The 21308-nt window shown below is 40.6% G+C and overlaps 1 protein-coding gene across 7 annotated transcripts in view; it reads left to right on the top strand.

Moving 5' to 3' along the window:
• The window catches only part of LOC108711800 (lysine-specific demethylase 4B), a 451885-nt gene that overhangs the window by 387456 nt on the left and 43121 nt on the right, over nt 1–21308 (top strand). For all 7 annotated transcript variants that reach the window (XM_041591519.1, XM_041591530.1, XM_041591528.1 and 4 more), the window contains 2 exons: nt 14871–14990; nt 20452–20544. In XM_041591519.1, coding sequence (XP_041447453.1) covers nt 14871–14990; nt 20452–20544 — 213 coding nt within the window. The remainder of the gene's footprint in view (nt 1–14870; nt 14991–20451; nt 20545–21308) is intronic.

Here is a 21308-nt window from a genome sequence, read left to right as displayed (position 1 = left end):
AAAGTTCTTAACGTCTTTCCGGAATGAGGGCCACCAGACCAAACGAGACAGAAGTTCAGTGGTCTTTTTGATTCCAGGATGACCAGCCTGTTTGGAGTTATGGGACTGGGACAGGATGGAGTGACGAAGTTCAGGAGGAACGAACGCGAGTCCCAAAGGGGTATTGTCTGGAGCAGAGGTTTGAGCCGATAATAACTGGGAAGCCATGGTGGGAAGTAAGGCAGCAACGATTTTGGTAGAAGGCACAATGGGTTCGGGATCCTCAGAACACATGCCTTCAGGAAGGAAGCTTCTAGATAGGGCGTCAGCCTTCTTGTTCCGGGAACCCGGGCTGGAACGTAATAATGAAGTTGAACCTGGAGAAGAAAAGAGCCCACCTAGCTTGCCTGGGATTAAGGCGTTTGAGGGACTGGATGTATTCTAGGTTCTTATGGTCAGTGAAGATAGAGACTGGTATTGAAGAGCCTTCCAACAGATGTCTCCATTCTTCTAATGCCAGTTTGACGGCCAACAGCTCACGGTTTCCCACATCATAGTTTTGTTCAGAAGAAGAAAACTTTTTAGAAAAGAAAGCACAGGGATGTAATTTTCTATCATGTGAGGATCTTTGAGATAAAACAGCCCCGGCCCCGACGTCGGAAGCATCAACTTTGATGAAGAAAGGTAGAAGAGGGTCCGGATGTCTGAGGATATTAGCAGAAGAAAAGGAGTCCTTGAGAGTTTTGAATGCTTCTAAGGCTTCAGGGGACCAACATCGAGGTTTCCCTCCTTTCCGAATAAGGGACAGAATAGGGGAGATCTTGGAAGAAAAGCCTTTGATGAACTGCCTATAATAATTGGCGAAACCAATAAACCTCTGGATAGCCTTAGTGCTGGTGGGGAGAGGCCAATCTTGGATTGCAGAAACCTTTGCTGGATCCATCTTGAAGCCTTGTTGGGAAATAATGTACCCCAGGAAGGGGATAGAAGAAACTTCAAAGGAGCACTTTTCAAGCTTGGCGAAAAGATTATTCTTCCTCAATCGAGATAAGACTTCCCGCACCTGGAGCCGATGTTCGAAGAGGTTAGAAGAAAAGATGAGAATATCGTCCAAGTAAACGACAACACTAAGACCCAACAAGTCCCTGAAGATGTCATTGACTAGCTCTTGAAAGACCGCAGGGGCGTTACAGAGTCCAAACGGCATCACGAGGTACTCGTAGTGCCCATCGCGAGTATTAAATGCAGTCTTCCATTCATCCCCTTCTCTGATCCGGATGAGATTGTAGGCCCCACGAAGATCTAGCTTGGTGAAAATGCTGGCACCCTTCAGCTGATCAAACAACTCTGATATAAGGGGTAGAGGGTAGCGGTTCTTTATAGTGATCTTGTTCAAACCGCGGTAGTCGATGCAGGGTCGTAGACTGCCATCTTTCTTTTCAACAAAGAAGAACCCTGCACCAGCAGGAGAGGAAGAAGGACAAATAAAGCCTCGTAGGAGATTTTCCTGGATGTACTCTTTCATCGCTGCAGTTTCGGATGGAGAGAGCGGATAAGTACGTCCTCGAGGGGGCATGGTGCCAGGAAGGAGGTCGATAGGGCAGTCATAGGACCGATCAGGAGGAAGTGTCTTAGCAGATTTCTTATTGAAGACATCAGTGAAGTCTTGGTAAGCAGGAGGGATGAAAGGATTAGGAACCACAGATGAAATTTTGACAAGAGGCTGAGCCGGAAGACAGTTTTGTTGACAAAAGGAGCTCCAGCGACAGATTTGAGTTGCGGACCAGTCAATGACCGGGTTATGAATACGCAACCAGGGGAGTCCTAGGACAACTGGAGTAGACGGGCAGTCGATCAACAGAAACGAAAGTCTCTCCGAGTGCAGGGTGCCCACTTTGAAGGATAATTCTTGAGAGGATTTGAAAATGAAAGCAGAAGAGAGTGGTTGATCATCTAAGGCTAGGACTCGGAGTGGTACAGCCAGGGTTTGTAGAGGAATGGAATGACATTCCGCAAAGACTTTATCCAGGAAATTCCCAGCTGCGCCGGAATCAAGAAAGGCGTGGGTAGAAATGATCTTGGAAGCAAGCTGGATCTGTACCGGAAGAAGAAAACGATGAGCAGAAGATTGGGGAAAATGATCAATTCCGCCCAGGTAAGTTTCCCCAAACTTACCTAGGCGTTGGCGTTTCCCGATTTCACAGGGCACTCATGGGCGAAGTGGGATTTGCCTCCGCAATATAAGCAAAGTCCTGCAGCCCTTCTCCGTAACTTTTCCTGTTCGGAAAGACGAGCACGTCCAATCTGCATTGGCTCTTCAGTGGGAACAGGAGAAGAGACAAGAGTCGAAGAAGAGGATGCAGCAGAGCTAGGAAGAAATGGCCTCTGGAAGCGAGGAGCCAAAGGAGGTTGGACCTTCTTCACTCGTTCTTTAATAGCTTGGTGTTCCCTTTGTCGGGTATCCCCCTTGACTGCCAGGGCAATAAGATCTTCCCAGCGTGTAGGCATCTCACGGAAAACCAGATCGTCCTTAATGCGCATAGACAGCCCATTATAGAAAGCGGCATGGTAACTGTCGTTATTCCAGCTGGTTTCAGCGACCAATGTGCGAAAATTCAATCGCATACTCAGGTACAGAACGTGTTCCCTGACGAATCTGGAATAGACGTGAAGAAGCGGACGCTGCTCGGCCAGGAGCATCAAACACAGTGCGTAGTTTTTGGATAAAGGCCTTGGAGTCATCGATTAAGAGATCCTCCTTCTCCCATAGCGGTGATGCCCATTCCAACGCTTTACCTGTCAGGCGAGTAATGATGTACCCCACCTTTGCACGTTCAGAGACATATTGATGGGGAAGCAAAGTAAACTGGATCTCGCACTGGTTTATGAATCCTCTACAGGCCTCAGAGTCACCGCTGAAGAGTGGTGGGGCCGGAATGCGAGGTTCGGAGACATGAATCGGTGCCACAGGAATCATAGCCGAGGCGTCAGCAGGAGCCTGGATCGTGGGTGAGAGAGCCGACAATTTGTCCAAAATAGCTTCAAGAGCTTGACCAAAGTGGGTCTGCTGGGCTTCGTAGGCCTCCATGCGAGAGGCAATTCCTCGGAAAGCTCTCCCGAAGTCAGGCTGAGCAGAGGCCTCCTCAGACGGGTCCATGGCCCAAATATACTGTAAGGGCCCGAAGGCGCAGTTGGAGTGTGGACCAAGGAGGAGGCAGGTAGCAAGCCGATATCGAGGTACAAAGGTTTGAGACGAGAGAATAGTCGAAGTCCAGGCAAAAGTTCAGTTCAGGCAGCGAAGAATCAATCCAAAAAGACAGGCAGAAGTCGGTACACAAGAAGTCAGTAGCAATAATCACACCCAGGAATACACAAAGTAAGAACTATATTTGGGCAATGACAGCAATGTCCAGATGCTTAATATAGGCCGGGTTTTGGCGCCAATTGGGTGCAATGGCGTCAAGACGCTGGTTCCGGCGTCCTGACGTTTTGACGCCGATGCACGTTCTGACGCCGGCGAGCATTCCGTCGCTGGCGACCAATCGGCAGACGGGAGGACGCGGGCGTCATAGTGCAGCGACCAGCAGGATCCAGATGGTGAGGCCAGGAGTCCATTTTGGACGCCGTCGCCATCTTGGATGCCGTCGCCATCTTGGAAACCTTCCATTTCCATTACAGAATGGTCACTGGAGCTGCAAACCCTAGAGGGTCATACAAATTATTTACTGTAGAAAGTACTTCTCTGCGTGTGAAGGGTTTCTCATCCTTTTCACTTGAAATGTAAATGTGTCAGATTTCAAGTCCCAGTTTAGACCAAGGCTGCGTTGCACAGGTAAGATGTCTGTTTCCCGAATCTAAGTTTTTTAAGTCACTAGCGTGATCTTTTGATGGGAAGGCTTTCATTACCTGTATGCTGTTGGAGGCAATTTCCTGAAGTCTGAGGTTGGAGCAGGCCAGCATGTCTTGTGTTCTTAAGTAAACTGATTGCTTCCTCAGATGTGTCCTCAGATGGTGATTATTTAAAAGTCTCTCTCTATAAATTGTCTGACATCTTTGCCATAGTCTACTTCTCCTTCCTGGGCTGACCGTCTGAGCCCATATATTGCCACTGCAGGGGAAGGACTGTTTCCAAACGCATGAACTTTCATGCGGTACTCCAAGGTACCTTTGGCTGGGTCACTGTCTTTGAACCAGAAGAATCTCAAGAAGTTCCTATGGTCTTCTCTCACAAGAAAGCTATGGAACATTTGCTGGATGTCTGCTATGAAAGCACTAGAGTCTCTACGAAAGCGTATGAGTACTCCCAAGAGTTTGTTGCTGAGGTATGGACCTGTTAAAAGTACATAATTTAGGGAGACTCTGTTATATTTGGAACTGGAATCAAGCACGACTGTGATCTGACCTGGTTTCTTTGGGTGATATACTCCGAAGATTGAATTGATAAGAAGAAAAAAGTACCCCACTTGCTTCAAACTCACTCAGCAGTTTCAAGTTAAATTCCAGCTACCTATTAAATATAATCTATATTGCGTGCAAAATTACTGATTACTTTGTGGTAATCGTATGAATTAAGAAAAAAGTGCTTGTGCTATAATTTAACCGGTTACCAATTAATTTGAACTTAATTTAATTAATTAAATAAATTTACAAATATAATACAGTCTATTCTATTGTATATAGTAGGGTTTAAAAATGTAATAATATGACCTTAGCTACAATCAATTCTATTTCACACTAATTTATATCCTTTTGCAAAAAGGTGTGTTAATATAGAAGTTACTATTAAACCCCCTCCAGTCAATTTAAATTACATTACTTTTAAAGTGCTTTAGTGCTTAGATAATTAATAATGAAGGGTAATTATCATAAATTCATTCAAACATAATAATTAATTAATAAAATTTAAAGTGCTTAACAGTGCTTTGCAATAAATTATAATTAAGGTAATTGATTAAACAGAGATCGCAATAAATAGAATAAATATTAAAAAACACACAATGCTTAGGTTCAGGAATTGAGTCAGAAATGGAAAAGAAGAGGAGGTGGAGTTGTCCCAAATCTGCTACCTAGGTTTTTTCTATCCCTGGGACACCACAAAGGCAAAGAAGGCAGAGTACCCGGGACTGTGGTCTCGATTGTTAATCTAAGTCCTAGACTTGAAAAGAGCTATATAAGCCTAAAAAACCACAAATCCACGGGCTCTTGTGAGCTTTAGTATCAGAGAGAAAAGTAAAGCAATGAGCACTGGTTGAGGTTTAAATCCTCCCCACCCCTTCTATTCCGTCGAAAACCCAATAGACTTCTAGTAATTTTAAAAGATAAAGTTAAAAGGACTCAAAACGCAGACGCGCGTTTCGCAATAATGGCTTTGTCAAGGCGTAATAAGAAAAGCTCCCCTGCCGTCGGGTTTAAATCACTTCAGTGTAGTGCGTCATCCTGAGGAGTTATCGCGAGACTTCATTCCACCCGTACTGGCCCATGTATCCACCGCAAGTCCTAGCTTGTACGCGTTGTCATGGTTACCACATAGCTTTACGCTGTCATTTGACAGGGGGAATCTGTGAAGACGCAACTCCCCTCTGACACTTCTCTAACATAAATCTTATTTCTGCGGTCATGATTCTTGAACGGTTGGGGAACTTTCAACTTGAAATTGACCAATTAATTTAACCTTTAACAGATTCTACTCCTTACTGTATGTATATATTAATTTATTTAAACCCCTATTTATTTATTAATTATTTATTAAAATATGAATTTAAAATACAATAACATCATCTATTGGGAGTTTATCTGTGAATTAATCATGTTTCTTTATAAAAAAGATGGCTAAATGAATTGATCAAGTTTCTTTTCTATATTTAAATAAATAAGGTGAATAAACTATTATAATTTTAAATAAAAGATGTAAACAGGCTATTCTCATTTATTCCCTTGGGGGACACTGTATCCATTCTAAAGATCCAATAGCTCTATCGTTTCAACAGGGCTTGTACCAGGTTTCCTCTACGTAATCAGTAATTTTGCACGCAATATAGATTATATTTAATAGGTAGCTGGAATTTAACTTGAGAATGCTGAGCGAGTTTGAAGCAAGTGGGGTACTTTTTTCTTCTTATTAATTCAATAGTTCTAACTGACTAAGGTCAGACCTCTGCTTCTACCGCAGGATAAATAAACTTGATAAGGGATCACCTTTTTGTTTGATAATCCAAAGATTGGCAAATACCAGCATTCTTCTTTCTTTTTAATAATGGGAGCTACTTCTGCATGTCCATTCTCAAATATCTTTCGCATGAATGTAAAGAAGTGCTCTCTCATCTCTGGTTTCTTTTGGAGAGTGCTTCTGAAAGAAGTGAAACATTTGAGTGCCTCTTCCCTATTATTAGGAAGAGAATGTCTTTGTGGTCTGAAGGGAAGTGGAGCTACCCAGCTGTTGGCATTGTCTTTACACATACCTTGCTCCATAATCTCTAGGAAGGTTTTGTCTTCAATGAAGAGAGCCATTTGGTTGTCGTCTTTCGATCTCTGGAAGACAGTGCAGCCTAAATGATCCTCATCCTCACTGCAGGGGTAGCTGTTACAACAAGGGTTTCCTAAGAAGTTGGGTAGCTGAGTTTCTCTGACCACTTGATAACCTGCTGCTTTTCTCCCTGCTGTCTCAATAACTCCTGCACAAGTTTTGAGGGGGTATGGGGTGCTTGGGCCCTTGATATTGAATACATCAAGGAAGGTTGAACAGGCTAGAGATCTGTTGCTCTGATCATCCATAACTGCATAAAGCTTAATGGCTTTATCCCTTTGGCCTGTTGGATACACTCTGACTAAGCAAATCTTGGAGCAGGATCTGCCACCTATGGCTCCTTTGCAGATTTCTGTACATTGGGAAGGGATCTCTGGTATGGTTGTAGCAGTGTCACCTTCCTCCCCACCATGCTCGCTAACAGCCTTGGTGTAAGATACAGTCGGTGGAGCTGGCCCAGGTTGTAAAGCTGTGTTGTGTGCTGTCACATTCTGTGCATTTTACACTGGCCTTACAGTCCTTGGCAAGATGATATGTAGATGAGCAGCACTTGTAGCAAATGTTTTCCTTTAAAATGGCCTTGCGGTCCACTATGGGCTTTTCTCTGAAGTTATGCATTTCAGAAGGGGGTGCGGCTTCCGGTGTAGGGGACACTGCTTAGTAGGGTCTTTGATCTATGTCTCCTCGTGGGAGATGTCAGCTGACCTGTAAGAAGAAGCTGGAGAGAAAACATTAGTTTTGTGTACTGCTACTGCTGTTTTGAGTATTAGGTACTAAAGGGGTGGCATGTGGCAGAGTGAGATTAAAAGTGGGGTCATTTCTCATCTTGGCTTGTTGGTATACAAAGTCCATGAATTCGGTGAAGGGAGGAGATGGGACACTTCTGTGAATTTTGACCCATGTGCTATCCACCTCTCTTGTAAGTGGTAGGGCAACTTTTGCACTATGGGGTTAACACCTCTGGCTGTGTCAAACAATACAAGCCCCAGTAAGTCCCTTTCGGCTTTGGTTACCTGTATTTCCATTAACAGGTCACTTCTCTAAGTTTTTGGTAACTTTTATTAGATATTTTAGGGAAGTCATCAATTCTTTTGAAAAGTGCAATTTCTCTGGGTGGTTTATGTTGATCACCCTGATCCTTTTGGCGTGCTCTGCGGACCCAGTACCTAGGTATTTGATTAGATCTATTTCTTCGCTGTATGAAAGGTTTAAGTGTTTCAAAAGGAGGATCGCCAGGCTCTGAAGCCTTCTGGGCGGTTGTTAAAGGAACAGTAACATCAAAAAATGAAAGTGTTTAAAAGTAATGAAAATATCATGTAGTGTTGCCCTGCACTGGTAAAATGGATCTGTTTACTTCAGAAACACTAATTTAGTTCATAAAAACAAGCTTGTGTGGTTGCGTGTAATAATGAGAAGGTGTTGTATAATCATACCTGTTATCCTTTAGGTTATCCTTTAGGCTGGTTTGTGACATACCGCTTTAATATAGAGGAGGAAGCTGGTGCTGGTTCAATTCTAGGCTTGGTAACGGTGCTGTATGCAGGATCACTTTGTTCAGCGTTGTCACTTTGATGCCATCATGTCGCTGGTTTGTGGAGGTGTATAGCATCCTAGGTTCAGCCTGTCAGTAGGAAGTTGCTCTAATTCTTGCGATGCAGGTGGGTCTGTACCCTGCTTGGAGTGCTGGTGTACGTATTCTGAGGTGCGCTGCAGTGGGTCTTGGGCCTCAGTCTCCAGATCGGGTTCCCTGCCGTGTCTTTCACTATTAGGGTATATAATCGTCTCTAAAGCTTCCGCTTCTGCTATGGCTGCTGCAGCTTCCCTCTCTATGCTGAGCATTTCTAGAAATTCTTTTAGGTGTGCGCTCTTTATCCTTGCCTTAGCTTCAATTCGTTCTCTACTTTCCTTTCTGCTTCTGAGCGTGCTCTCTCTGCTTCTAAGAGTGCTCTCTCTGCTTCTAAGAGTGCTCTCTTTACCTCTGTTTCTGCTTCTAGACTTTCTCACTCCATTTTTGCCTCCATTTCCCTCTTTGCAAAGGCGGCACGTGCCTTTGCTGCTTCTGCTTTTGCGCGGGCAATGGCGGCAGCATTAGTAACAGATGAGAGTTGAGAGGAGCCCGAAACTTGCGATCTTGTTATTAATGAAGATGTCTTTTTCTGTGACATTATGCAACACTGGGCAAGCCTTTGCCTGCTTTAGCTGTTGTGGCTTCTCTGTGCTGCAATGAATTGATGGCAATGGCTGTGTCTGAATCACTGTCCTTGATTCTTGCCTGTGCTTGCACTGTGACTTTGCTGTGCCTGCTGTACAGCTGTTATTTCAATGTGCATGCAGTAAACTACAGATCCACCCATTTGTTAGCCATTGTTTTACTGTTCTGTCCTCACTACGTGTTACCCTGGGGTAGTGTGTAGCTTGACATGCAGCTAAACTCCATCTTTCATCAGTTCACTGACACAGGTAATTGAGCTTCAGTTTTATTAACAAAGGGCAAGGTATAAAACTTGGGAAGATAGAAAATGACAGTGCTTGGTAAGGCTGTACGATATAGCATAACATAAAAATACATAAACACTGTGTAGCATATGTTAAACTAACGGGGTGATAGACATCTGTATAATATATAAAGCCTAGATACCTGTGCAGGAACTGAATTAGCAGTGCATACCTCCCAACATTTTGGAAATAAAAGAGGGACAAAAAAGTTGGCGAGTGTGGCACGGCGAAAATTGTTTTGACCATTGTTTTGACCACGCCTGTGTAGCCACACCCACTAATTGCAATGTTCATTTTACAAAATTTGGCAGGTTATGAAAGTTTGAACTTATTTTCAGTTATTACAGTTTTGCTAATGAAGGTGAATTTCCCTTTAAAATGTGAGTCTAACTTTTCCCAAGGGACCTGTTATCTTATCTTGTTACAATTACTTATTTGCTTATCTCAAAATTGTTACAAAGTATCTTATCTGGACCTCCTGGCAGTTCTGGGCCAAAAGCCAATTAAGTTAGAAACTTTGTTTCTTTTTCTGGCTGTTCAGTGCAGAGAAAAATTTGCAGTACAAACTAGAGACTGCTGGTTCAGCTGTCAAAAAGAGGGACTGTCCCTCTAAAAACAGGCCAGTTGGGAGGTATGCTGGCAGTGCCATGAGGTAGCTGCATATAAACAGATATAAACTTGCATAGAAATGTACAAAACAGGTATTTAATCATCTGCCTTTATAGATCAGGCTTGAGATAGAGTAATACCTACCAACGATGCTACCACGAGGCTGGATGGGGTAGGATTGCTATGGATAGTGAGGTGCTAGCTGTGTACACTATGAAGATGGCAGCTAGAGTGATCATTTCCTGGTATTACACAGGGTCACATGGGGAGGGTATGGTGGCCTAAGAAGAACATTTCTATAACAGTGCACAAACCATACAAATAAATGACAAGGGGATGCAATACAAACAATAAAACATTTACCTGTCAATCAAAATTTGACCCAGACCTCCACATGAAGAGTGACAGGTTGTGGAGAGTGAGACACTGAAGAGTAACTTGATTATTTCTTATTTTATTGATACAGCAGTTTGAATTGATTGTATTTAGAAAGAGCCTTATTTCAGTGAGATGAAGCTTATATTACATTTTCATTTTTGCGGTAGTTCCCCTTTTAAAACAACTCATCATGTTTATATTGAAAAAAAAAATAAAGCCTTGAAACAAAAGAAAACCATCGCTATAGTTGAACATGGAGATTCACTGTGCTTCCGTAAAAGCTGGGTGACGTGACTTTGATAGTGACAACCTGAAATCAGACATTTTTGAGACAAAACACTGGAGTGTTCTGAAGTATCCAGCAATGTGTCAAATCTAAATCACATTAAATTCTGTAAAGAGATAGAGAACAATGCATTTGAGAGAAGTTATTCAAATCTTAGAGAGCTGAAGCAGCTTGCAAAAGCAAAAATGGTGGTCCAAACTCTCAGTAGAGAGATGTTTAAAGGCTAATTTATTGGTTTTTTTTTCAAATTGTTTGCTACTAAATAGGTAAGGTATATATTCTAGAATGCCCCAGGCCTGGTATTTTTTATTTAAAGAAAGCTTTTTAACAAAAACAAGCTATTTTTGAATTTATATAGCACAGACAACAAACATTAAAGTTAATTCAAGGGTCAAACCAGTAGATCCTAAAAAGTCCAAGCAAGTGTTGAAATATAATACAAAAGCGGTGACACAAGTGAATTCAAGGTCAGCAGGTAGTATACCAAAGAAAGTCTGATTGTTACATTGTTTGCAAGAAGGCCTTAAATAGTAGCTTTGTGTCAAGTTTGCACCATGGTGCATGTAGCACTGCATTGTGTTGTACACAGTGCCCTGTTACGACGTGTGCAATGTTAATACAGACTAGCAACATCACGAAGCACACACTTCCTCATCACTCTGGCGTGCTGAAGGAGCGGAGTCTGACAGCAGATTTTACTTCTTCATAAAAGGCTTTAAATAACGGCTTTGTGTCAAGTTTGCATCATAACGCACATAACAATGTACATGTCAGAAGATGTGGTGCTGCATCACTAAGACACCATGGCACAGGAGCAGAGCCTGACTAGTGATGGGCGAATTTATTTGGCAGGCACAAATTTGCGGCGAATTTGCCTGTTTCGACGCCGGTGAATAAATTTGCGAATTTGCAGCATCAAACACAGGATTATCTTGAAATAATTTGGCAATTGTAATTTGTGAAAGAGAGGATTAAGCTGACAGAGAATCTTGACTGGACCAATAAAGCATTGAACAAGTTTTTTAGATGGACAGGTCAGTTTTAAGTTCTGAGTGAAAAGCTAAACCTTATCCCCTCCTGGGTCTAGATTTTCTCTTGCTTAAAGTTAGTTTGAGCTTTTAATACGTTTTGGTGTACACAGTTTCCAAATGTATCCTTAAAAAGTAAGCTGCAGGTAACAACACCTCTTTAGGAAAACAATGAATCATGGTTGCATTGAAACCGAAATTGGAAAAGAATGGAGTCTGCTATACACTGTAAAAGTATGCATGGAATTATTATTTGCATACTCTGCTATTCAATAATTTTGAAGAAAGCAGGAAAAACATCTTAAAAATTTTTTGCTATATCTGATTTGTCCTTTCAGTTTACCTGTTGATTTGTAGCTGGTAGCCAAAAGAAAAGGACAGCTGTACCTGTAGACCCTCACAAAAAGCGCTCCCTAATTTCAAAGTAACTTGAACCCATGATCATAGATAATATTCCTTGGAAAAGAATGCAAGGGTACCATTTCTTTGATGAAAACATTCACATTTTCTTTAGCTGCTGGGATGGTTGGCAGAGTAAAAATGAGCCCACTTCGTAAGATGATCCACCACTACAAATATAACAGAATGTTCCTCAGAAAGTGGCAAATTGGCGATCTGGATAGGTAAGGATGAACATGCCCAAAGGGTTTTAGTGGTAAGATACAATCACAGACCTCTTAGAAATGAACAAAATTTTAATAGTCACTACCCATCTCAGGCCACCAGAAATACCACAGAGCCAGATCCAGGGTCTTTAGAAGATCAGAATCAGAGGTGAATCATGAATTACCTTTATCGCTTTGACTCTCAGAGGTGGAGGGCCAAAAAGGCTTTAAGGAAATAAAAAACTGTCTCAAACACAAAATTAAACATCCTTTGGTAAAGCACCAGCATTGTATTGTTCCATGATCTTTCTGTAAAAGAGAAGTTTGTAATAATAGGAAACTATATTAGATGGGAGAATTGTTTCAGGTATCGGTTGAAGAGCCCTCAGAGGAGAATACTTGTAATAAAGCATTTGCTTGATTTTTCTTTGATCCTGTGCGATAGGTCATATAATTGAAATAGAGAGAAGAGTAACGCCCAGTGAGCTTGTCAAGGCATAAGTCTTTTAGCAGTACACAAATACTCTAGGTTTTTATTATCTGTATAGGATGGATTGCACCTTCCAGGAAATTCAGCTCTTAAAGGAACAGGAACACTAAAAAAATGTATGTAAAATCCCTTCTACCCACTTCCAATAACACATCTGGCCTTGACAGGGTTAACAATCTTTAATGACATAAAATCCCTCTTCTGGTTGTACTGCTCTGTCTGAAAAAGGCGATAGGACGACAAGCACTTGAACCAGCTCTTACATGTGCGCTACTGTCTCCTGAAAGCCGGCTATTTCTCTGCAAGCGGTGCAGGAGTGAGCACTTCGCACTGACTTTTGTTGGGGCTTTCTACAGTCCTTGGAAGATTTATGGCTGATCTGGCTGCTGCCTTTACTGCTGGAAACAGTAAATCATGGCTGAGCAAATAAAACTACCCACATATAAAATTAGCATTAGTTCTCCCCATTACAAGTCCATGCAGGATTTCCTATGATTAACCATGTCAAGTGCCACATCATAGCTCTGCCCCTGATGTCATGACCCACCCCCATTACGTCGAGGCTCTGCATCCCCTGCCCGGAGTTCCACGGGACAGAAAGTGGCATGAGAGTTAGCTCAGTTGCAAACTATGATGCTATGGTTAGACAGTTTAAGTTGTTCCACAACTTTACCACTGAGATAGTAAGCTCTGCTAGACACATACATCTTTTCTGCTATGTCTCTTAGCATATATCGCTTATTCTTTGTTTAAAGAAAAACTCAAAATGTTGTTTAAAACATCTGCTGTCCCTGCTAGTCTACAGGCCACACTGTCAGGAATGTCGCCCGGAGCTCCTGGGTAGCGGCACATGGGTAGCGGAGCCGGTGCAATGACGTCAGTGCGACTACGTTGGTGCGGATGCCGATGAATTGCCATCGACGTGGTGACGTCACCAATGGCGCCAAATTTGTAAATAAAAGGGCGCCCTGGCCACCTAGACGCTGCCCAATTATAGGATCAGTTATATAGTGTTCCTGGGTGCTTTATTGTTGTTTATCCTGGACTTTGACCCCTGCCTGGACTTTTGATTCTGTGCCATTCTGCCTACCATTCAACCTTTGCCTGGACTTCGACCTTGAATCTGCATTAACCCATGTCTGTACCTTGAACCTGAACTTTGACCCTAAAGGCTTCCTCCTTGGTCCTGACTCCCCCGCTGGGAGCCGATAGGTCCCCTGACACGCACAAATCCAAGTACAGTAAGTGCTTATAAAAAAGCCTTGGCACTTGGTAATCACAGAGTCCACCATATCACCATATATGTTTAATAGACTTAGAGCAGCATATCTACTTAGGGCACTAATGATTTGAATCAGAGTTAAATATCAAAACTTTTAGTAATATCAAGTTAAAATTTCTGATAGCAACTCTGGCTTTCTGTAAAACTTCAGACCTGTGCAACACATTTTCTATCTTTTTGAAGCTCCTTCAAACTCCAAACTTTTCTTATCGTCTTTCTTAAGGCATACAGTTTAGATCAATAATCCTGTACAGGAGCACAGGCTTACAGTGGCATCTACAGGTGGAAGTGTGCATGCATGATTGAACAGAGAATGTCCAGGGTATATAGGCAGGGTTGCTGTGAAGACAATAAGGCTGCCTAGTCATATGCCTTCCTTGCCATGCCCCTGACCCCCCCCCCATTCTGCTCTTTTCTACCCAAGTTTCATTCCATTTGTGAGAAGCTCCACTCCTTTTACAGTAGTCCAGGACCCTGACAAGATACCTGTATATTTCCTAACACTACCCTTTTAATAGCCCTTCTTTATAAGTGAACAACTACCCAATTCCGTGTTACAAGTATACGTTCATCATTGGTGATGAAAGTATCGTCAAGGTTTAATCAGTCATGGAGAATGCAATTAATATACAGAAGTTGGTAATAGCTCTGTACAGATCTGTACAGGTATGGGATCCGTTATCCAGAAAGTTCTGAATTACGGAATGCATATCTCCCATAGACTCCTTTATAATCAAATAATCCAAATGTTAAAAAAGGATTCCCTTAAAAAAGTAGCTTATCCAAACTAAGATATAGTTAATCCTTTTTGGAAGCAATATTGGTTTATTTAATGATTTTTTAGTAGAATTAAGGTACGAAGATCCAAATTACGGAAAGATCTGTTGTCCGGAAAACCCCAAGTCTCGAGCATTCTGGATAACACTTTACTATATGGTTAACGTCTTTTTATTATGCAGGGCACTAGAATGGTAGAATAGCACTAGCACTAGAGTGGTACATCACTCTTACATGCTTTTTTGCACACAATCAACAATGCAGAAAATAAATCTGCCCTATAGCCATGGTGCTCACATGTGTTGCCACCCTTGAAAGAACGGAAGTTTTGGATGTTATGATGATCTTGTTTATACTCCTCTTTAATTCAGTCTCTATGTTCATAAAGAAGTTAATTGTTTATTGCTTATGTCATAGAGCATGGATTGCCTTCAAGATGGCCCCCCAACAGAGGGCCAGATGGTGGAACTAAGATGGACAGATGGAAATACATACAAAGCAAGGTTCATCTCTGCTAATGTCAGCCATGTTTATCAGGTGAGAATCATGCATGTAATCTAGGTATGGAAAACAGAGACCAGCATTTTCAGACCATAACAATATTGACATTATTAAAGGCATTTTAAATCATAAAGTATAAAATATTGCATAATAAAAACAATACAACCCTAAGCTTTTTTTTCAATATACATTATGAATTGCATTGATTTTATAGTTATTTCTAATTGCTATTGAAAACATTATCTGCTATTAAATGCACTGCCAGTTCTGAATATATTTGCAATTGAAATAATGTAGCAGTAGACTCTGCTCCAGCCAAGACTGCTATTTTCACAGTGCCTTGATGTTCTTTGTGTAAAGGAACACTAAATCCTGCTGCACTGCACTGCTCAGCCACACTTACTTGGTTGATTCTCTTGCATCTGCAGTTACCTTTTTGCTCATTTGAATTCTCGCTGATTAATTGGTTTCCATGTGTAATTATGTTCTTTTCTCAACTTCTATAGAGCACTAGGGAGAGCAGTGGGACAACTTTATAGTTGGGTTTAGTGTCCAAGTTAACGTTTATTAGTAAATGCTCTATAAGGATATAAATATATTGTTATTGCTACTTTTTAATATTTTCATATTCCAATCTCTTATTCAAATCAGTGTATGGTTGCTTGAGTAATTTGGACACTAGCATCCAGTTTGCTAAAATTGCAAACCGATGAGCTCCTGAATAAAAAACTAAAAATGCACAAAACACAAACTGTGCACACAATTTTTGTATTGGTAAATATACCAATCTTGTAGCAATACCAGTACACTCATTATTATCAGACACTATACCAAAAATGAGCCAAATTTACTGGGTGGGCAGTGAGTTTGGCATCAGTATATGCAGATAATCAATAAAATGTACAAAGCATCTTTCCAATCAAATGAAACTGGTGCATATTTTGACAATATTGCATAATGTGACTTTTCAGGAGATTTTTCACCTGTGGTAGCAACTCGTATGTCATTACCTAGACACAAAGATCAGTTAGATAAGAGATAAGAAGAGAGCCAGGGTGCTGCCTGATTACAGATTCCAAGTGACCACATAAATTAAAAGGGATACTGTCATGGGGGGAAATTTTTTTTTTTTCAAAAAGCATCAGTTAATAGTGCTGCTCCAGCAGAATTTTGCACTGAAATCCGTTTCTCAAAAGAGCAAATAGATTTTTTAAATTTAATTTTGAAATCTGACATGGGGCTAGACATATTGTCAGTTTCCCAACTGCCTCAAGTCATGTGACTTGTGCTCTGATAAACTTCAGTCACTATGTACTGCAAGTTGGAGTGATATCACCCCCTCCCTAACACAAGATAACAACTGCCTGGTAGATCTAATAACAGCACTTAATAGTAAAATCCAGGTCCCACTGCGACACATTCAGTTATATTCAGCAGGAGAAACAACAGCATGCCAGAAAGCAGTGCTGGCTCTTTCTGAAAGCACATGTCCAGACAAAATGACCTGAGATGGCTGCCTAGACACTAATATTAAAAAAATAGACTTGCTGGTTCAGGAATGACATTTTATATTGTAGAGTGAATTATTTGCAGTGTAAATGATAATCATCATGACAGAATCCCTTTAAAGGAGTAGCAAACCCCCAAACTAATGAAAACCCCTACCCTCCATAGTTCACCCTCCCTGTCCCCCACCTCACAGTTGTTAATACCTGTTAATGCCTCTAAGTCTTTAATTACCCCTCAATGCAGAGTCAGCACAGTGGAGCTCACGGGTACCATCTTCCGGTAATCTTCTGGTCCCTTCGGCAATTTCCTTGGCTTTCAGCACATGCTGAAAAGCTTGTTCGGGACGAGAATATCGCTACAACTGTGCATGCACCAATATGCTGCTTACTTACTGAAGACTTTCGAAGCAGTGAAGATGTGAGCTCTGCTTTGCTGACTCTACTTTGAGGGTTTATTAAAGACTTAGGGGCATTTACAGGTATTAACACCTGTGAGGGGGGGCAGGGAGGGGTGAACTATGGAGGGTAGGGGGTAGGGGTTTTCATTAGCTTTGCAGTTTGCTTCTCCTTTAAGGAGGGATTGGTCAACCATATCAAATGCATATGATATTCAGAAGTTATACTACCTAGCTTAATACTACTACTTAATACTAATAGTATTATATACTCTGGCCACATAGATACAATATAGACCATTTATTTCTGTATCATACTTGGCTATGGGCACACAGGCTGTTGTCAGTGGCTGTTGTTAACCTGCATATTTTTGCAGGCTGAACAAAGCAGATCTGCTCAGTGCCCCTGCTCTATTGATTTGAATTTGATCAGCCTGTGTACAGTCACACACTGACTGCAGATAGGCTGATCGAATTTATTCAATCTAATCCCATTCTACATGTTTCCAAGCTGGACAACCTTAAATCCTTTAAATCGAGCAACCCACGTAAAGCCAAAGGTCCCGACGGAGTTGATCCAAACGCTCTTCAAATTTGTGCATATTTTCTAGCGGAAACCTAGAGAGACATCTACTATACTTCCCTTAAAGGACAAGGAAAGGCAAAAAAATAAAATCCCATTTTTACTTTCTTTAATGAAAAAGAAACCTATCTCCAATTTACTTTAATCAAAAAATGTATACCGTTTTTATAAGAAACCTGACTGTATGCAGTGAAATTCTCCCTTCATTTACTGCTGTGGATTGGAATTGTCAGACGGTCCCTAACTGCTCTGCAGGGAAACAATCATACTTATGAACAGCAGGGGGAGCCCCCACCTTACTTACCAGCCATGCAGAATTCAAGCAGCTTTGTTTATGACAATCCCTAAGCAGCCCAGACCACACTGCGCATGTGCAGGGTCAGGGTCAGGCAAAGATCTTTAACAAAGTTACAAGATGACAGCCCCCTGTGGCCAACTTTGAAAGCATAAATCATTTATTTGATTAGGCTTTGTGGTGCAGTAAGTTCATGCTTATGTTTAGTATACGAAATACAACATTTCTAGCCTTATTCTATTTTAGACTTTCCTTGTCCTTTAAGCAAACCTTAGTACCACATTGTTTGAAAACCTCTATGATCATACCTGTACCAAAGAAGCTTAAATTCAAGAGCCTTGAAGACTATAGACCCATTGCATTAACACCAGTTGCAATGAAGTGTTTCAAAAAAATGGTACTCAAATGCATCAATTCCATCATTCCAATTTGTGTATCGTATAAACAGATCTACAGAAGATGTACTTGCCTTAACACTGCACTCTGCTCTACTTCAGAAAAACCCAACACCTACATACGTATGCTGTTCCTAGACTACAGTTCTGCTTTCAATAACATAAATCCACACAAACTCATTAACAACTCTGACCCAGCACCTCTGTATCTGGATTCTTGATTTTCTTAGAAACAGACCACAGATGGGAACTGCATTTATACTACAATCTCTGCCAGTAAAGGCACACCACAGGGATGTTGCCTTAGCCCCAACCTGTTTTACCTGTATACTTCTGACTGTACATCTCCAGAAGATGACTGCAAAGTCTACAAGTTTGCAGAAGACACAACAGTGCTTGTCCTCATCCACAACAATGATGAAACAGAATACAGACAACTAGTGTGTGACATTATTATATACAGTGAAGAACATAACCTAGTCCTCAATGCAGAAAAAACGGACTTCAGAAACAACTACAAATTGAATATGTAAAAATTGAGCAGGTTGAAAGCATCAATTTTCTAGACCTAGGTATTGCAAAGTATTTTAAGGGGGACTAAAGTCTAAAATAGAATAATACTAGAAATGCTGTATTTTGTATACTAAACATAAACATGAACTTACTGCACCACAAGCCTAATTAAACAAATGATTTATGTTTTCAAAGTTGGCCACAGGGGGCTGTCATCTTGTAACATTTTTGCAAGAACAAGACTATGCACATGCTCAGTGTGATCTGGGCTTCAGTTGTGAGGTTAAGCCTAGGGATCGTCATAAGTTATCAAAACAGCACAAGTCAAATAATCAGAATATGCAGACTGCACTGGGTCTGCTTTAAAGGTGAAAAATGACACTTTACACTTCAATATTGGAAAAAAGGTGACAGAAAATGGAAAGTAATTGGAGAAAGTCGTTATTTCTGGTGATCTATCTGAAAAAAAAAAAAACTAGTTGTTTAAAGGTGAACAACACCTTGTAAAGAAAAAAATAAAATCCAATTTTTTCTTTTTCTTTAATTCCAGCAGATTTATCAAAGGTTGAGGTGAATTTTCGAATGAAAAAAATTCAAATTTCAAGCTATTTTTTTTGTACTTCGACTAGGGAATAGTCCAAATTCAATTTGAATTTGAAAAAAATTTGAAAATGTGAATATTGAAATTTATCATGTACTGTCTCTTTAAAAATTCAAATTCGACCATTCGCCATCTAAAACCTGCCTAATTGCTGTTTTAGCCTATGGGGGACCTCCTAGAACCCATTTGGAGTCAATTGGTGGACTTTGAAAAATCAAAGTTTTTTGGGGGGAAAAACTCTGAATCGAATTTGATCGAATGTGTTATTCCTTAGATTCGTACAATTCAAATTAGACCAAATATGGACCTATTCGATTGAAAACTGCCTAAAAAAAAACAACTTAATTTTGGTTAGTCTTTTTGAATTCGAATTTCGAAGTTTTTTCAATTTGGAAATTCGGCCCTTGATAAATATGCCCCTAAAACCATAATCCTAAAATCTTATCAGAGTCTTAATTTCCTTAGCTGTGCAGAGTCAAAAAGACAAGCACAAATTACCTTTTATAGAGCCACAATCGAGAGCATTTTAACTGGTAACATAGCAGTGTGGTGTGGCAGCATCACACAGCTGGAAAACTCTCTCTCCAAAGAGTGAGAAGAACTGCTGAACGAATTATCACACACTGCCATCGATATCTGATATAGGCAATGCCAGGTGCATGAACAATATTAAAGCTATTACTAGCGACCCGTGTCACCCAGGACATGAAATATTTGTCTGAAAAGACGGGTCCAGATGAGGGAAAATAAACAACTGGGTCCAGATGATGAATAGAAAAGGGAGTCCAGATGATGGGGAAAAAGAAACAACCAATAGGACTTATTTAACCTCATGATCTCACTGAAATTCTTATTTACTCTGCACTACTGGGAAGTGTGACCTGCATAATCATGCCTAAAAATAAACAGTAAACATTTTAGATTTTTTATAAATAAAAACTTGTACTAAGCCTGGAACTTGGGCGCCTTAAGGTTGGTAACTGCCCTGATCAGCTTTGAATACATTTGTTGACTTCTTGCAAGTTTGGAGAATCAATTTCAAGAGCTGCCATCACACAGTGGAGTACTTGTTACGCTGTTATTTTTGTGAACACTGTTCAAACACAGATTCCTATTTTGCACTTCTATTTAACCCAAAGGCTTAATAACAAAGATTATCACAGCTGCCAAGTGTGTGGTAATTTAAAGTCTCTTTTCTCCATTGTAGGTAGAATTTGATGATTATTCACAGTTAATGGTAAAACGCAGTGAGATCTTTACTTTAGAGGAAACACTTCCTAAACGAGTCAGATGCCGCTTGGTAAGTGATAACATTGAAATGTGTTTCCTGATATTTGTAATATTAAATTCACTTGTAAGTAGAAGATTAAAGGGGCAGCATACCCCATTTTTAAATATACGTTTAATGAATAGGCCTTGTGCTGAATATACTTTTTGTCTATGTTATAACCATTAAATGTTTATGGGGTTTCATATTTCTTGTTCAAAACAAACCACATTTCTGAAATTGAAAGGAATTTAAAATTCTACTTCCAGTGATTTTTCATATTCAAGCAATTGCCAAAAGCATAACCATAATGTATTCAAGTTATGTTAAAAAAATGTATACTGCCCCTTTAAAGGGACCAGTAACATAAAAAAAAATTAAAAATGTGTTAGTATAACACCAAGACAAATGAAACTTTAAAATTGCAAAGCCTTTATTAAGAAATAACTTACAGAAACTCCGATTCTACTCCTCTTCAGAAAATGCGACACTGTGACGATCTCCCCTCCCTGGCTATCTCCTATAAGGACGGCAGGGAGGAGAAATCAAGCTCCGCACGATGGATCGCCTGATCGCTTTCTGAAGAGGAGGGCAAGCGGAGTTTCAGTAAGTTATTGCTTAATAAAGACTTTGAGATTTTAAAGTTTAATTTGTCTTGGTGTTTTTTATTTCAATGTATACTAATGATTTTTTTTTAAAAAAAATTTGATATTACTGGCCCTTTAAGAAGCTTTAATGCCAATGTTTTCAGTCATAACAGCCAACTTAAAGGGCACCTATTGCAGGTGCAAGCTAAC

Source organism: Xenopus laevis, chromosome 1L (assembly GCF_017654675.1).
Source record: "Xenopus laevis strain J_2021 chromosome 1L, Xenopus_laevis_v10.1, whole genome shotgun sequence".
Classification (NCBI taxonomy): Eukaryota; Metazoa; Chordata; class Amphibia; order Anura; family Pipidae; genus Xenopus; species Xenopus laevis.
This window is presented reverse-complemented; position numbering and strand designations above follow the sequence as displayed.